Source organism: Furipterus horrens, unplaced genomic scaffold (assembly GCF_987537825.1).
Source record: "Furipterus horrens unplaced genomic scaffold, mFurHor1.1.pri manual_scaffold_1, whole genome shotgun sequence".
NCBI lineage: Eukaryota > Metazoa > Chordata > Mammalia > Chiroptera > Furipteridae > Furipterus > Furipterus horrens.
The window spans coordinates 96,307,320-96,326,256 of NW_028327171.1; the positions used below are offsets into that span (position 1 = coordinate 96,307,320).

The 18,937-nt window shown below is 41.8% G+C and overlaps 1 protein-coding gene across 2 annotated transcripts in view; it reads right to left on the reverse strand.

The window, feature by feature from the left end:
- The window catches only part of CCDC80 (coiled-coil domain containing 80), a 36,372-nt gene extending 17,687 nt beyond the window's left edge, over positions 1 to 18,685 (reverse strand). For both annotated transcript variants that reach the window (XM_090276542.1, XM_090276532.1), the window contains exons 1-3: positions 17,959 to 18,685; positions 15,642 to 17,545; positions 8,467 to 8,623 (exon numbers count right to left, since the gene is read on the reverse strand). In XM_090276542.1, the coding sequence (XP_090132668.1) occupies positions 8,467 to 8,623; positions 15,642 to 17,534 (2,050 nt within the window). In that variant the 5' untranslated portion in view covers positions 17,535 to 17,545; positions 17,959 to 18,685. The remainder of the gene's footprint in view (positions 1 to 8,466; positions 8,624 to 15,641; positions 17,546 to 17,958) is intronic.
- Positions 18,686 to 18,937: the final 252 nt, after the last annotated feature.

Below are 18,937 nucleotides of genomic sequence, written 5' to 3' on the forward strand. Positions count from 1 at the left end.
AAGGCTAGAAATGGGCTTGCACACTTGGGATTTCTCTTCCTCTGCTATTGCCATGATTATAGATCCACACTAGACTTCTGGAGATTAATTCAAGTCAAGTTACTCTGGTTTCATCCCAGTCAGGGCATTCTCAGATCAGCTGACACCCAGTTGACACTTAACCTGTGTGCAAGCCGAACCAATATCAGCAGAACCAACTAACCAACCTGTAGCTGTACATGAACAAGCCTAACCAAGCCAAACCCAGATCAGCTGAACCTTTCAGATTTGTGACTAAATGAATATTTAATGTTATATGTCACTGAGGTGTATAGGTGTTTATTACATAGACTTATTATGGCACTAGACAAGTGATACAGACATTATCAAGCACAACACAGTCACATTATTGAGGTTGAAACTAAGGAACATTATGTGGCGCATGCTGTAGTGTACAGTCCAGATCCTACTTTCAAACTAAGGCTGCTATGAATATGAATAGGTGAATCCCTCTGAAACCTGTTCTCCTTAAAAAGGAGTTGCCTTGCTCCAAGTTACACCCTTACTAAGGGACAGCCCATACTCAATGGTTGCTGCAGAGCGTGTATGTTTGGGGAGTATAGATATAAATGTTGTTCTCCTTGCCCCGAAGTGAATAACTCTGAGAGGTCAACTGCATTGCAATTCAGATTCTCCCTCTGTCATCTAGTATCCCTCATCCCTCATTAGTATTGTTCCTGGGGATATTCCTCATTAACTTCCTGCATGCAAATCTCAAAGTCTCAGAGTCTGTTTCCCAGGGAACCAACCTATCACAGACCCAAGGAAGGGAGCAACTTGCTCAAATTCACATTGCTAGTTAATAACAGAGTAAGGGTTATGATTCAAATAAAATGACCTTATTCCTTTTCAGTACTCTGTCTAGTTTACCAAAATATTCAAGGATAGAGAGGACCCAGGACCAAGATTTAAGTCAAACTTTGTTCTACCAGGATATGGCAAGAAATCAATTTCATGGTCTGGTTTTTTTCTTTCAACTAAAACATTTTCTGAAATGTTTTGACTGAACATTAGAAATAAAATATTTTGCATTTCCAGACTACAGAAATAACTAAATTTCAAGTGATTAGTCCTGAGTAGGAGAATCTGCCAGAGAAAAACAATAAAAGCACTGATTGACACTGGATCTAACTAGGGTGGTGGCCACTCTATGGCAAGACAAAGTCCACCTCTGGATGAATTCTGAAGGAGGTACATGTGAGGCCAGCTCCTGTATCCAGCTGTCTGCTCCTACCACAGGCCTCTGTTACACTCTGCACTGTCTAAATCAGGGCTGGGTGAACAAGAGGTTCTTTGGGATAGCAACATAAGTTTTGCCAAAGTTCTGTAGTCTTTGTCAAGGGCTGCATGACTTAGAAGCAAACATTCTTCAGGAAGCATCCTATAAACTGTCCATCTGCTTCTGATCCAGTTAAAAGATTCACAAATTGAAGACCATTTGGTGGATTTTGGTCATTCTACCAGCCTGCCCAAGACCCAAGATTACTGAGGAGGGATAGTGGGGAGGGTGTCTCTATTTGTAAGACATTTGTCTGACTCTCCACCATTAAAGAATTGGATGGTCAAATTCAGGTAAGTAGTAAATTTCTTCATGTAGTCGCTCTTTGATGTCTGACCATAAACAGCAATGACACTGCAAAAACCTCTGTTTCAACTGTAACGTGTTAAACACTAATTGTTTCAGGCATTATATTTGAAGCTTCCATCTGTGACTGCTTCTTCTCTGTAGTATCTATGGTTTCTCTTCCTCCCACCCGCTCATCCCTAAGTCCAGGCCATGCCACCAATGTGCCTTAACCACTTTAGTTTCTTTCATGGCTTTGGAAGTTCCATATCTCTTCTAGCATTTTTTTCAAAGTATGGCCCACTGTCTACTTTCATCACAATCACTTTGAGTTCAGGTTAAAATTACAGTCTTTGGACTTCCAGCCAAGATGGAGGCCTAGATTGACATGCTCTGTCTCCCTCCACAACTAAGGACTACAACTACCACAAAACCAGAAATAACCAGAAGTTCCAGAAAATAAAGTTACATGGAAGTCCAACATATGAAGTTATAAACAAGTGGTGCCCATTCGAACAGGTAGGAGGGGTGAAACCAGGGCGGAGAGGTCAAGCTATGCTGATGGTGTCAGCTGCAGCAATGGGCGGCGGGGCTGTGGTAAGCACAGATGCCCGTATTTAAGGGGAAGCAATAAGCACCTGTGAGCACCCCTGGCTGCAGACCAAACCTGTCAGCTCGTGATTCCAACTCTGGGGAAGGCAGACCCCCATTGCCTCAGACTTTGAGGCCCAGAGGGCATAAGGATGGAGGAGGAGGCTCCCGGTCTCTCAGCAGAGAGAGAATGGCAGGAATCCATCTTGGACCCCCCACCCTCACACAAAGCACCACAGTGTGGTGAGAAGGGTCGCCCGGTAGTGATGAGTGCATGGGGCTCCGCCCCTGATAGTGTAGGAGGAGTGACAGTCCCGCCCAGGAAGCAAAAAACTGCCAGGATGGCAGGGATAATCATAAAGATCCCAATCATGCAGCTGACCAGAAAGCAAATACATGAATTAAAGGATGAACAGATAGATAACCTTTCTGCGGCTCAGTTCAGAGCTATAGTTATAAGACAGCTTACAGAAATAGCAGCAGGACTTATTCAAGATGGGGAAGGAATGAAGGCTAGTCCTGCTGAAATAAATGAAAATACATATGAAACAAGTGGTGAGGGAAGGAAAACCAGGGATTAAATCAACAAATAAGACCATAGAGAAGGAACAAACAGTCAGCCAGTGCAGAAAGAGGAAACAAAAAGTGAGGAAAATGAGGAGAAGCTCAGAAACCTCTGGGACAACTATAAGAGAGTGAACTTCCAAATTATAGGGTTGCCAGAAGGTGAAGAAGAAGAATTAGAAGTTGAAAAATTATGTGAAAAAATAATGAAGCACAACTTCCCTAACTTGGGGAAGGAAATAGACTTACAGGTCCAGGAAGCATAGAGCGTTCCAAATAAATGGGACCCAGAAAGAACCACACCAAGACACATTATAATCAAAATGTCAAAAATTAAAGATAAAGAGAGAATGTTAAAAGCAGCAAGAGAGAAGAAGAGAATTATGTACAAAGGGGTACCAATTAGACTATCAGCTGATTTCTCAGAAGAAACTCTGCAGGCAAGAAGGGACTGGCAAGAAATATTCAAAGTAATGAAAAGCAAAAACCTACAGCCACGATTACTCTATCCAGTGAAGCTTTCATTCAGAATAGAAGGGCAGAGAAACTGCTTCCAGGACAAAGTAAAACTGAAGGAGTTCATTAGATTCAAACCACTGTATGTGAGGTGTTAAAGGGACTTGTTTAGAAGAAGGAGAATCAAAACTATGAACATTAGAACGAAAACTGTACCACAACAACTAACAACAGAAACTAGGGAATTGAAACAAAGGCAAACTAAGAAGGCAATGAAAGTGGGAAAAGAACTATAGGTATGGGGAACATATAGGGGGGGGTCAGTGGGGAGGGGGAAAGGGAGGGAGATGATGCAGGAATTAAGAAGCATAGTAGGAGGGAGTGGAGTAGACAGGAAGAGGTTGAGAAGAACTACATGCACAACCAATGGGCATGGACTAAGGTGGGGGGCACAACTGGAGGGAAGGGGGGTCTCTGGGTGGAGGGGAGCAGAGGGAAAATAAATTGGGACAACTGAAACAGTATAATCAATACAACATATTTAAAAATTATTTTTTAAAAAGAAAAAAAAAATTACAGTCCTTGGATCCAGAACAATTGGACCTACATTTCTGGTCCTCTCTTCCCTTCTATCCTACACTGAACCTTCTGCTCTAGACCAAACCTAGCTATAAATCAGAATCACTTCAGAACATTTTTGAAAAGAGATTCCTGGACCCCATCCCCAATCTGAGTCAGTATCTTGGAGTGAGAAGGGGGCCTGGGAGTCTGGGTTTTTATTCTAATTTATAAAAAGTACCAACCCAATAAAAAAATGGGCAAAGGACACTAAAAACAAAATATAAATGCTCCTTAATAATATAAAAAGATGTTCAGTCATACTCATAAAAAGAGAAATGCAACCCAACGCTAGACTATGACACCATTTTTCACATACCGCATTGGCTAAGATCCTTCACAAGTTTGTTCACACACTCTATATAGAGTTTTGGGGAAACAGACATTTATACTTGCTTGTGGGACTGTAAAATGATACAACTTGTATAGAGAGAAATTCATTGATATCTACCAAAACTAAGTACATTTTCCAATTTGTCTAACAATCTTACTTCTAAGAATCTAATATAAATCTACCATATACACAGAATGAAAAATGTTCACGGTAATTAATTGTGAAATGGTTTATAATAAAATACTGAAAACAATCCAAGTGCTTATCAATAAGAGGGCTAGTTAAATAAACTGTGGTCGAATCAGTCTCACAATGGGTTAATAGAGAATGTAAAAGATCTCTATAAACTCATAAGGAAAGATATTAAAAACTATATTTAATTGAAAAAAGCGAAGTGCAGCACAGCATATACAATATACTATAGTTTGTATAAAAAGAAGGGGAATACAGGTATTTATATTTATTTATATTTGCACAAAGAAGCACCAAATGAATAAACAAGAAGTCATAAAAATACCTATGGGGCGGAGATAAGCAGGGTAAAGGGGTAAGAAATGGGTGTAAGACTTGTTTGTATGTACCTTTCTATGCAGCTCTGATTTTGGAATCCAAAAAATGTATTATTTAAAAAAAATAAGTAAAAACAAAAAGCACTATGATGGAGTCATCACATACCAAAAACATCTACTCAGTTTCAAGTCATCTCCATTGAAATTCACCCACTTTTCAAAATTCTGACATCTATAATACCTTTTCTGATGACTACAACTGGAAGAGTTCATCCCTCTACCACATTCCTCAAACACTTCAAACATTTGACTTATTAAACACTTTACACTCCTCGATTGTCAGGGGCTGCTCTTGAAACTGATACACTTGATGCTAGGGGAAGCTGAGGGCAGTGCAATGAGATGACTAAATAAATTAGGGGACAACCTCTCTAGCCTCTAGGGCACAGAGTGATTGATAATCAAAGACTGAATAAACAGAGAAGGACTGCAGCCAGTGTCTGGAAAACCTGACCACTCACCCAGCTCTGCCTCCCAGCACAGAATGGCAGGGTCTAGAGAAGGCAGCTGCCAGATAGCATCACCAGTGATGAACAGAGAAGTTGGGGCAAAGGGTCAATTTTTCAGGTGCTCCAGAGGGAAAGCAGCATTTCTGCATTTTTATTGATCCTAATGGTGATGAAACTTGTCTGTAAAGAATAATTTTCTTCATGACAGGATCAAGGGCAAAGAGTATTTTATGCTAAAATGTATTCGATGAAACTCACTTATAAAGTTTTTAGAAATTCACCTATAAATTCCATAGACATGAATAAGGAATCTCCTGCTTGCCACATTCTACCGCCATCAATTTTTCACTTCCCTTTTTATTAATTATCTTCAAACGCTTCTATGTGGCTAAGAAAGAAACATGCTTGCTGCATTTTCCCCTCGTTCTCTTTTCATTGTGCAGTAAGGTACCTTTAGCCAGCAGCTTCTTCCTAACTGACAAACTTTGTCTATAATCCATCTTCTTGACCAATATCCCTATCCTAAATCATCATTTTAAATACCACTCACAATTAAGAATACTTTTATGTGTTAGGTCATTCTAAACGCTCCCATATAATACACTCTGGGCTGACATAAACAGATGGGCTTATTCTACACTGGAATTTGCTCAAGCCTGGATGACTTTTGTTAAGCTAATGCCTCAAATCTTCAGGTAAGTTGTCTGATATTTGTAGGTTTATCATCTATAGTTCACATATATTCAACAAGATGGAGTAGGTGGCAGAATAGCTCCCACTGTAATTGTATGTGGGCCTCTGCTTTGAAGGTCCAGTAGAAGTCTGGAAGAATACAGAGTGCTTGATTTATTTTTAAGGAAAGTAAGGCCATCTGATAGATTTCCAGCTGAAAATTGGTCAAGGCTGGAGTTTGGTTCACTGAGACTGTGGAGCACGCCAGTTCTTATTTTCCCATGGCTGACTCCCAGTCTTGGCTGAAAGTACTACACAGCCGTTCCCATCCGGATAACCTGGGACATGACACAAGGACAGAGGGGCCTTCCTGGAATTAGATGAAGAACAAGATAAAAGGGGCTGCAAACCATGTCCAACTGCCATTCAGTGAGAGGCAAACACCCAAATCACAATACCTAATTTCTAATAAAGCAGAAAAGAAAACCCTAGTCCCTCTACAGTTCATATTCAATCCAGATGTCTAGAAAACAGAATTAATGCTAAAATTTTGCCAAAGCAGCACCAGATGCTTATAACAGAACCACATAGTGGTTGAGGTGAGAGATATAATGATGTTTCCAAACATCCCTGACATAGGAAAGAGAATTTTTGTGTGTGCGAGTTGGTGGTTAACACATTTGACACCGGGAACACCTGGTGATGGAGAATTTTTATCACCAGCCAAAGCCCATTCCTGCACTGGATTGAATACCTACTTCCTCTCTAGACATCTGGATTATAATTGAGCTCACTGGCTCATGCTACTATTTGAAAATCCAGGAAGCAAATGGTTGAATCCCAGTTAACCACAGAACATGTGGTTTTGTAGTATTATCACCAAGAGTAGTTAATGCTTGAAGAAATCTGAGGGTTCACTGTCAACATTGTGTAATTAGCAGAAAGCAATTACAAGTATTTTTCAATTATAGGTGCTCTAATCCCTGTGACAGCTCACTGATCCCCAGAAGCCTGCCAGAACAAACATTGGTGGTGACTACCACAGTAATAGCGCTCATTATGTGATGGGTATTTACATATATTATCTTATGATATCCTCTCCATAACCTGGAAATACATATAACTATGTTCTGAGCCAAGAGTTAAGAAGTAGCCTGGCTAAGATCACTCAGCCAAGAAGTTGTGACTGTGTTTTTGAAGTGGTTTGTTTGTCTCCAGAATGTCTTTTGTGTCATCTGTTTGTGTAACTATTGTTGTTTTGGTTAAGGAATGGACATTTTGTTGTGGTCCAAAAACACACACTGCACATCCACAGATAAGTCACTGATCCACCGTGATTTATGGGAGGACATTGGAAAGAATGCTACTTATTTTCCTTTGGATTTATATCAGGGGAAGTTGGGCTAATAGAAGAGACTGCATACATAGTTGAAACTTCATAGCTGAATAAATCTTAAGTACAGCATGTGCCTAAGGTTAGCAATACTGCACTATGTACTTAACAATTAGAGGGGTTAGATTTCATATTGTGTTTTTACCACGATAAAATATAATTTAGAAAGCAAGATCATATTAAAAATCAAACTGACATTATCATGACATAATTACAACTATGTGGTCAATTATACCAAGACCACATGACAGAGAAATCTGTGAGATGATGTCCTATATATATTGAAGATAAATGTTAACTAATGGAGAAAATATGTTTTATATTCTTCCAGATGTTTTCAGATATAATATATTTTAAGAAAATTATGCAGAATATGCAAATAGTAGAATGCGAAGGATTTTCATTATAGTATAAAAAAGTAGAGAATGCATGTAAGAAAAAAGGGCTTTTTAAATAAAAAATAAAGCCCTAGAGATATAATAATTATAAGAGAAATGGGTGGGGTTGATTTGGGGCTTCTGATTACGAGGCTTAACTACTTACAGTAAATCTTGCAGTGTTCCCAGGAGAACTGCAATGAGTTCGATCTCAGCTGCCCATCGCTGAGCTGTACGCCTCAAGAGTCTCACATGCATCATTAATATGAAAAATTGTGAAAACGCTACATTCAGCCAAATTCTTCTGCTCTCCAAAAGAACTTGGGCATAGTTCAGTCCATATTTTCAGTAACTTTTCATTTATCTTAACAGCTTCTTTCAGCCCTGGTTAATTCCCTCCCCAACCTTGCCAGAGTCAAGTACTTCCAAGGGTCTGGCAGTTCTCCATCTGTCAGTGAGTCGCCTGTGGCATAAAGGCTGCAGGAAAATCAGATGATGTCGCTCATAGGCAAGAGGACTCACAATCCAGAAGAAAGTGTCCGAATGCCTTTCTGGTTTTCCCCTGACCGTATTACTTCTCTCTTTTTTCTCCACTTTACTGACTTTCAAACCATAGAATGCTTGCATATTTTTAATTTTAAAGTGCCAAAAACTTAAACCAAAACCATCTGGAATGGTTATGCAAATATAATGTTAGGCAAACTGACCTTGGTTGCCACAAGGAAAGAGTGCTCTGGATATCTGCAGCTTCCTTGCGATCATCCACTGACCTTCCCCATAAAATTTATCCCACCTTAGCTATGAGAAAAACAATAATGTAATTAAAATAGTTAAGAGAACCTAGCTGGAAGTGGTCGATTTTCATGGTGCCGTTGTTTACAGAGCCAAAGATGGTGATCACAGAGATTTTCCTGGTGGCCATCTTGCAGAAGCTTTCCAAATATTCATCTCGTTGCTGCACATACATGTTGTTCTCGACCTTAGGAGCGGTGATCAGCTGCAGGTGGGTGAAGGCAAGCACATATTAATTCACAGTGATAGTTTGACACTGAGGTAAAATCCAAAGGGATGAATTAGAATAGAGGGCTAGAAGTGACTGCCACCGAAACTAAATTAAACTAAACTAAATTAAGTTAGGCTAAACTAAACTAAACCAGACTAGATGGTTTTGTTGGACAGTTAGCATAATTAGGGCCAAAAGACTGGAAAAGCTTTTATTTTTAAATGGCTTCAGACAGCTTAGAGTTCTCTACTCATTTCCACTATTTTCTTCCTTACTAGTCTTCATGTGTCTTAGTTTTCTCACTTGTGAACTCTGTACAGCAGTACTTATTTTGCAAGGTTGTTGTGTGCACTGCATAAATACTTGGCATGTAAAAATTGTTCAATAAATGCTACCTCCCTACCCTCATTTTAATGTTCATTATCCTAATTGGATGCTCTGACATTCGTAAGTTGAGTGGTTACTACTATCGTTTCATGTCTCACAGGGTTAAGAGAGTTTCATAGCCAGGTCTTGGGCACTCCAGAACATTCGATGGCTGATGTCTGCAATGAACACTGTCTATTCATCTTTTGCTAACTCACCATTGCACTCAGAGGCCAGCCTCTATACATGTTCTCCCATTTGACTACATTCAAATTTATCAACCACTTCTCTGCTTTATCCATCTGACCTTATAAAATAATTCTGAAGTCGGTCACTTGGCATTTCTCAGAGGGGAAGTCACCATATTATAACCTCTCTCAAATTTTTTCTCAAAATGGTTAAGATCTGGTCCCAGCCCAATCCTGCTTTTTATTTTGCTCTGTCAGAGATGTGTTTATAGCTTCCTGAAAGTTTTTCCTTCTAAGAATTCTCTATGCTTAACAAAAAATACTACCCCTCTTGGAAATCAAGATGTGTTCAAAAGTTTTTGAGTGGAACATTGACAAAGGCTTTCTGGAATAAAGTTATATTTTTTTCTCAGATCATGATTTATTTTAAGTAGACATTATTTCATTTAATTTTGATTTTGTGTTTATATGCTTGTTCAGATGGACATGACTGGTTAAAAAATGCTTGTTTTAGAAATGTCATTTCCCAAGAGGAAAAATAATCAAATTTCCTCAAATGCATTCATTGACTCATACTTAGCCTTAAAAAGCATTTAAGCTGGGGAGGTATAAGGGGACTAAATGGTAATGGAAAAAATACAATAAAAATTTTTTAAAAGATTTAAGATGGACATAAAAAGAGATAGTAATGGTATTTTTGGTTTGTTTGTTATTTTTTGGTTAGCTATATTACATCTGAAATTATTTCCTTAGGAGTTTATGGTAGCTCAAGTCTTGGAGTTCTATTTTCAGTTGGTATGTTTTATAATTTTCTTTCTGGCTATTTGCTCACAAACACACTATTTTGAAATAAATAAAATGGATGCTTAAATGAGAACACAAAAATAGTAAAAAAACAAAGGTAAACAAATCATTACTGGTAATGATTTGAACTCCCTGTTCCAAATGGTGGGTAAGCCCACATTTAGGGGAGTCTTTAGGGCACAGCTGTCCAGAAGCTAACTGACTATAATTACCAGTCTCTGTAACTTCAAATCAGTACATAGACTCCATTTTATTCATCTTATACTTTGTCATGGACCTTTAAAGTCCACGAACAGGCCATGATATCACAAGATTTCAAGAATCCTCAAAACTCCCTCTGGTCTTTTTCTCCCCCTTGTACATAATTGAAAATTTCAGACAATATATAATGATACAGAACTTCACCTTCCCCTTCTTGAAGTTTCTTCCAGGAATCTCTGAACACAGTAGCCTTAAGCCAGTGGAGCCCTAATATTTATTTTCACCTCAGGACTTTAGCCCAAGAGTGCCTTAACCCACCATGAGGTGACATTCATTTTGCAGGCTCCTTTCCCAGCTCTGTCACTCAATAATCTGGCCCCAGGCCATCTCTTGCTAACATTTCCCCCTACTCTCCCTTATGAGCCCTCTTTACCCAATAGCCAGACCATTCTAAATTATAAAATAAAAGAAATATTGGCAGAGTGGCACAGAGAAAGGGTGATTATAGTTAAAGTTGAAGGGCCTACATTTTAATCCTTGTTCAACCCCTGGTTTCCTTGTAGCCTTAACAGGCTCATTTAACCTTATGATCCTTAGTTTTCTCATCTTCACAATGGAACAATTTTCCTGCCAACCTCATAAAGTAGTGAGAATGAGCAAAAATATGTAAAAATATGTGTGTAAGGCTGTGTGCACTTGAGTACAGTACATGTATGTCATCTCTGGATGATTCACCCACATTCCTTCCTCTTCCTTGGCCTACATGACCCCTCCCATCCAGAATGCCCTCCTGTCCCCTCCAACTTACCTGATTCTGAGTCTTTCTTCAAATGCAGCATCCTCCTTAAAGTATTTTCTAGTCCTCAATGATCACTTCTTCCTTACAATCACAGTTCTTATAGTCTGCACTGTTCAATTGGAATTTATATATTTCCTTGATTTACTATTATACTTTTATGTTTATATTACACCTCTGCAACAAGAGTGTAAGTTCTTTAAGGCACTGAAACCCCAGCATCTACCACCGCCATGCCCATGGTTGGAGAACACATTGGCCCACGTTCCTCGGGTCACATGGATTGCTCCAGCCAGGAGAGGGGGGCCACTCAGAAACACAACATTCATCTGCCAATGACAGTCTAGCTGCAGCCCACAAACCAAGTGGTTTAACTGTTGCTCAAGTTCATATCAGGGAAAGTAGAGGAGCTTGATCATTGAAATATATTTCAAGAATTTTTTCCTTGTGTATTGACATCTCTGTCCCATTAATTTCCTAGTTTGGCAGTATTTCAAGCAGTATTTAAAACTGTAATAATTTCCAATCCTATCTTTCTAAAAAGAGCATCCTAGAACTTCTCAGTAAACATTATTATCTGCTACTTGGCCTCTTCCCAGTTTGGTGGTGATAAATCAGGGCATGTCTCATGAATTTAGAATTGTGTCGTGGTCCTTTTTCATGTGTGTGTTCCAACAGTATATTGGCACGGGGAGCCTCATAGTATAATTAAGCCAGTTTGCATTAATACAGGGAGAAAACAAGAATGGGAAATGCTAGGAGGGAAGTGTTTTAAATCTCAGATTATTCTACATACTGTGTTAGGCTCAAAACACTAGATTTTTACAGGATTCTGAAAAATAACATTTAAGCTAGTAGCTTGCCTTAGTAAAGCAGAGCTTTACGTTCTTTTCTAAAATTAAATCAAGTAGATTGTTGTCCTAACATCCAGATCTCTGAAGTAAGGTTTAAAGTATTAACCCACTTGAATTACAGGAGATTCAGTCTCCAAAGAATGCATAAAAGTGACTTCAATCTCTGCAATTCAGCGCTTGTTAACTGACAAGTAGGTAGGTTCTCAGGGCACAAAATGATGGTTTGTCAGCTATATTCCACACAGTCCAATGTTTAAGTGACAAACAGCTTATCTATATTCTCACCATTGTCACCGCCAAACTGACACCAGTCAGTCTGAGGGATTAGGTTAATTGGGATTCAAGATATTGTTTCTGACTGACTGCCAGGAAAGCCAGAGCTGAGGTGCAGAGAACTGGATGGGTATTTAAGGCAGAAACTCTACATTGGTGCTCAGCACAAAATGTTGACTACTGATGTCTTACCATTTATCTGAGCAGTTCAAGCCTTAAAATGAATATTTAAATGTCTGTATTGATTAACTAACAGGAAACTTTCTGTTTCTCTTTCACTTTATGGCATATGCCCCATATTCAGGAAGGTGGAACGGGAGAATGGCTTGAACATAAGCTTTAAATCAAATATACCTGTTTAAAGGCTTTGCCATATATTAACTATACACCTTGGGAAATTTATCAACCTCTCTAAACTTCAATTTTCTGCCTTCAAAATGGAGATCTTCATGGGATTGTCAAGAAAATTAAACCACAGTCTTGAAAAGCTCCTTGTCAGGATCTGCTCTTTTGAGAGGCAGGCAGTTTGGAGGTGTGACCTCAGGCCTAAGAAAAGGACACCTGGTTCCTCCTGTAGCTCCTTTGAATGTTTTTAGGATGATATTCACCCAACCACAATCTATACAATTGCTGCCAGTGTTTCTCTAAGTAATTGGCTAAGTAGAGATTATGTGATTGATGTTTTCACATCTAAAGAATAATATTAATAAATGTCAAGTATTGGAGGTTTATGATAAATTGTAACAGCGCACCAGGTTACCGAAGAACTGGAAAGATAAGCTCAAAGTCCTGCACATTTTCTTGGAATGTTAACCTCATTTAACTGTGAGTATGCTGGTTTAGGCTGAGGCCAGGGAGAGGTGCATGGTGTCAGCTGTACTTGAACAGCTTGGAGAGTGCTAAGCCTTAATGAATATTAATTGAATTACCGAACTTCCTGAATAACATCAGCCTTGTTTGATGGGGAAAATGAGTGGAAAAAATGATAAATGGCACCAAGTAGGTCTTTCACCCAGAAACACAAGTCTCTTCTCTGTCTGGTCAAATAGTCTTTTGTCTCCATCTTTTGATATTGTATCATGTTTATTTTATCTTGTCTTTTGTAATCCATTCTTATTTAAGATGTCATTAGCTCTTTAGAAAACACATGTCTGATATGATCATCGGCTGGGCACATGTGCTATTGCAAGACTGAAATGCCTTTTGTTGGGACTTCCTTTGTAATAACAAACCCCTTTCTCTCACCAGCCACCAAAAGCAACATTGCCATGAGCAATCCCAGCTGGTTTCTGTTTTGCCTCACATGACATCAGCAGAAGCTGTCATCTGAGTTTCATTTGCTAGAAATTTATGATCAGGGATACCGTTAAAAGCAGAAAAGACCCAGCTGGGCTTTCAAATCCCTGACTAAGGGAATAGAGAGAAAGGGAGAGAAATAAAAGGCATGACTAATATCAGGGCTATGTATGAAAACCGCTTTCTTTTGACTCATAAATTAGCAGTAATGGAAGTATTTACCAATAGGTGCACAATTACAATCCTGACAGTTTTTCTGTGATTATTTTCCCCTGGTTAAAACCTGACCACAAGGAACACTTTGCCTGCTCTGTTGACTATATGGCCAGGGTTGGGTCATATGTTTTAGCAGCCTGGACGAAGTCCCAGGTGCTCAGAAGGTAGGCAATGGAGCACCCCACAAATGCTTTTCCACAACCTAGAGAGTTTTCCACTACAGGTTGTCCAGCAAACATTCAAGTACCTGGTACTCTACTTGTAGAGTTCTACTCTAAAATCAGTGCTTCTTTTGGTTCGTAGTGGAACAGTCCCATTTAAATTTATGTACTCTGGGAATAACCAAGTAGCTGTTAAACTACTCTGACAGCCTAGCCTCTGCTAACCTGAGTTTATATAGTTACTTTAAGGCTCTGGTTAAAACTAGTGACAACATACAAAAAATAACACACACACACGTACAAGCTGGAGAATCAATTGAAACTTCAGTTTTGCTCTAACACATAAATACACTATTGATGGAACAGCTAAGAGAATTTGGGGACATGTCCCACCCATGATAAATACCACAAGGGACTCTGTTCTGAATAACATTTGAAATGCACACTTAAACTTTTTGAAATCACTAAAGATAAATGGTTACCATAGTCTCTCCAGCTCAGATAATTAATCCAAAATTAGGCCACAATGGAAAAAAACTAAAAAACCCTCTGAGACATGCCTTGAGAGGAGTGCCTATCACTTCTGGTGAGGAAAATGCAGAGCGTGGAGTCAGTCACCTTGTGTATTCAGGAGGATAGGTTATATTTTTGGTGGCATGAGATGTCTCCCTCCCACCCAGGTATCTGAGAGAATCAGTTCTGATTCATATTACCCAATCAATTTACAGATATTTTTCTCTGAAGTAACTGTATCATACTCTTTTCCTCTTTGACAGCCTGGAATAAGTGATAGCATTGAGAAGGTAGGGGTAAAGCCTTGGAAGGACACTAAAAAGAGCGGGTAAGGAGACTTGGAGAGGAGAAAGAAACATTCTCACATTGCTTAGGAGAACTGCCCTTGCATTTAAGATGGGGCTTATTCCTGTCCAAAGCCTTTTTTCTAGGGTTTGAATAGGTACTGTTATTTTTCTTTGGATGGTGGTAAGTAATGGCGAAAGATAGTTATTGAGATACACCAGTGACTCGCTCAATTCTAGTGGCACTCAGAAACTGAGGTAAAGCAGAAATAAGGACTGTTTGCCTCCTTTTTCACACACACACACACACACACACTCATGTTCATTTTATATCATCTCAGGGAAATGGACTCCAAGTTCAGATGTGTCTCTAGAGTATTGAAATTAGAGCAATTAATCCCATTCCCCACACTCCATCCTTTGCTTTTACTGGTTGGTTGGACAGAGAAAGAAGAAGCAGACTTTAAGGGATAAAGATTTCAGCCAGCTAGTTTAAAAGCATTCATTAGGGTGACACCAAAAAGGACCTTTTCCCACTCCCATTCATACCTACTCTCCACCCAGCCTGCCTTACTTTCCCCTTTGAGTTTTCCAATTGTTGATATAGACCTAATTAGTGGAGAAGAGAAATCTTGTTATGTCCCCATACACATGCTTCTAGTTTTTAAGCTCATGAAGTGAGAAACTTCACTCTTGTTTTATTCTACGAACTTAGTAAAATGGAGCTGTGTCCAGAACCATCCCTTGGAAGAGAGGAGTAAAGATGGGGGATGGGCGCTGCTCGGGTTGGAAGACGCTGATTACAGGTGCTTCCCTGTCTAGGGGCCCTTGGCCAAAGATTCTGAGTCTGTATAAGAAAAGATGCACAGAGCATCTAAGCCAAAAGGACCTGCTGGCCTGACTGCCCTTCCTTGCTTGACACACCTCCAAACCTTCTTGACATGGCACAGGTTCGGCCATGGTCTGCCACCCAGCAATGTGGTTTTAAAAAACCAACAAACCAAACATGAACACTCCCGGACTCGGCCCACAGAACAATGCCAAGGAGAAGATCACTTACAAGGAGCCTTCGTTTGCCTTCAAAGGAGCCCAGCAGGTCAGTCACCAGCTTCTTGGGACTCTGAGTGAAGTACTTTGTGGTGGGTTTCAGGTAGCCATCCTGCTCGGTTTTACCTGCTTTTTTCTTCTTGCTCTTCTCCTTCTCTGGCCTGCTCTTTTTCTCAGCCTTGTCCTTCTTCACCTGCTTTTCACTTTTGAGTAACTTCTCTGCTTTCTCATTCTTTACCTTTTTTTTCTTCTCCTTCTCCGGTTTTTCAAGCTTTTCATGCTTTTTAGACTCCTTTGTCTTTTGGGGGGGAATATTCCCCACCTGCAACTCCTCCTCCAGCTGAGAGGCAGTGGGTCGGCTAGGGTCGTACTTATCCTCGTACTCATTGCTAAGAATCTTATCTTGGGCTTTCTTTTTGGGAGGTTTCCCCTTGGCTGGCTTCTGAGGACCTGGCACCACATTTGGGTCCCTGTGACCATGCTCACGCCTGTCCGTGCGGTTGTCCCGGAAACGGGCCGACACAGCCCTGGTGCTGTGCTCCAAGGTGGGGGTGGGAGTGGCTGCGGTGAAGCTCTCTAAGCTGCTGGCCTTGCTGGGCCTCCTGGTGGTCTGTGGCCTCTCCCTGTGCTGCTCCCTCCTGGGTCCAGGGTAGACATTCTCTGAGGCTGCGGCACTCCTGGCCGTCGTAACCTCAGCTGTTGCGGGAGGCCTGTGGGCATCTGAAGAGGCGTGCACCTGGGGGGTCCAAGGCCTCTGGGTGGTCGGAAAGGCCGTGGTGGTGGTAGGCCTTGCAGCTACAGTTACCGCCCGCGAGGTGGCCCGAGTCACTGCTGTGACTGGAGCCGGAGGCAGGGTGGTGGCCCTTGGGGTAGGAGGAGGTGGCGGAGCTGCTGCTGTCGAGGTGGCCGGTTTTCTCAGCACCTTCACCCGACCCTCTCTGGTGGGTGGGACTTGCGCTCTCCTGAGGTCTTCATTCCTCTTCTTACTGCTCAGGTCTGGCCTCGCTGCGCCCCCACCGCTGTTCCCCTCCTCCACCACCTGGCCCTCCACCCCAGAGGCCTTACACTTTTGAACAAAGCCCTTCTGCCTGATCTTCTCTATCCTGCGGATGGGCCCCTGGTCAATGATCTCGTACATGGCCTCCAGCCTGACAGGGTAAGGGTAGCGCTCTTCCACCTGCAGCGTCTTCTTCAACAGCACCATGCCGAACTTCCCCTTCTCCAGCTTCAAGAAGCTCATCAGCTTTGGGATGAGGCTGGGGTCCAGGGACTGCTCCAGGACGCGGCCCTCACTGGTGATCCTCCGCACCTTGCCCCCTTCCTCGCCGGCCTGGTGGAACAGCACTATCTGCTGGATGTGCCTTTCCGCCAGCTCGCAGTACACATCGTCCTTCAGCAGGCTCATCATCAGACGGTAGTAACCTTCCGAGGCGTGAGGCGCCGAGATGACCCACACGCGGTTCTTCCCTGCAAAGCTGGCAAGGATGTTGGGAGAGCTGGACCCAGAGGGGAAGCGCAGCATTCTTGACCGAGCTGAAGACCCCTCATCCCGGACCATCTCCCGGGGAGAACTCCGAGCTGTTGGTCTCCGCTGAGGTCTCACCAGGGCCCCGCTCATATCCAGCGGCGCCGGAGGGGCCTTTTCATGAGCTATTCTCAACACCGGCACGCTACTCCTTCTTGGGAGAGGCTGCAGGTTTCGTTCTTCCAGAGTGGTTCTCTCAATTCCCTGAGACCTCCCCGTGTGCCTCAGCAACCGGGCTGGCCGTCTGTTGACTGGGGAGACCAGAGGCGCTTTTTGTCCTCCGTGGCTCCCTCCAAGCATGGCCTGGAGGTGGGGTTCTGATCCACACACCAGCCACAGTGCCAACAGCATGGTAATACTGGGTCCCATTCTCCATGTCATTGTGCAATCCACTTTGGGAGGCAGCAAGGTCAAAAGACGAAAGGGGAGGAGAAGGGGAGAAAAGAAAAAAATTACTTAATTGCAAACAGAGCTGGGCATTTTCTCTTTCTCTATTTTGGCCAAAGGCTGGGGGAAGCGGTGGTTAGAGAAGAAGAGGAGGGAGGTCAGGGAATGGAAAATAGGATGAGATCCTGTTGCTTTTAAGCCCCTGTAATTTGTCAGCGCTTAGCAGAGACAGTTACATTAAGCAGGAAACCCAACTCAGTGCCCCATTCAACATGCTTGCACCCTTTTAACCCACTGTCCGAAGCTCCATAGGAAATGCACGCTGAGCATTTTAATTATGACAGCATCACCATTTCGTTTCTTCAAACAAGCAACAAAGGAACAAACACACCAAAGACAGAAAGGATTACACACTTACATTGTGGCTCATGGAGATGGAATGCAGGGGCTTAAAAAGCAATCTGAAGTGTGGTCCCAGGACAGTTTCCTAGATGAAATACTTTTCCTCCCAACCCTCTGTCTCCTTTGCGAAGCTGGAGTGTGCTGCAGCTCCAGTTCCCAAAGTCGCTTGTCCTGACCTGAGGGCTCAGCTGCTTTCTTCTTTTCCTTCTGGCTGTCTTTTTACCTTCTTGACAAGTAGGATGAGGGGACAGGAGCTGTCCTTTTCAGTCTTTGCATTTCCATTTTTCTGTAGTTCCTGCTCAGCCTCGTGTCTGTGCCAACACAGGGGACGCCCTTGAAGCGGAGCCCCAGCTACTTCTGAGTCTCACTCTTTTCTCTTTAGAGTTCCAGGATCCTTCTTATCACCCTTTCCCCGACAGTCTGGCTTAGTCCCTTTGTTTCCGAGCGTTAAAGCACTGGGATTAATATGTTTTCCAGGCTGAGGGAAAACACAGGAATGTGATGTTGAAAATAGGCTTTTTCTCTTTTCCTACGCCTCTCTCCTCCCTTTATTTCTCCCCACCTTTTTTTTCTCCTCTTTTCCTTCTTCTTCTTTTTCTTCTTCCTCTTGCCTGGATTCAGTCCCAGGAATGCCAGGACAACCTCAGTTTTGATCCAAACCAAACTCAAACAACAGCAGCCACTGGAAATCAAGGAAACTTCACTAAGAATTTAACAGATCAGCAAAACACCGCCTCCTTCCCATTTCAGCACGTTGAGAGTGGACTCGGTGGGGAGGGAGGGGGCTGTTCTTTAGGTGGGGGAAAGTTTTGAAACACTACCCATCATCATAAATCACTTTAGAATAGGATGGCTGAGGACTTAACCCTTTCCATGCCAAGTAATCAGGATACTTTCTCTTCCTGCATTCTGGAAAGGGAAAATTCTCAGATTTCTGGATCTGGCTGCTTAGTTTTGTTAGAGACAGATAATCATCTGGGTCAGGGTGTATGGCT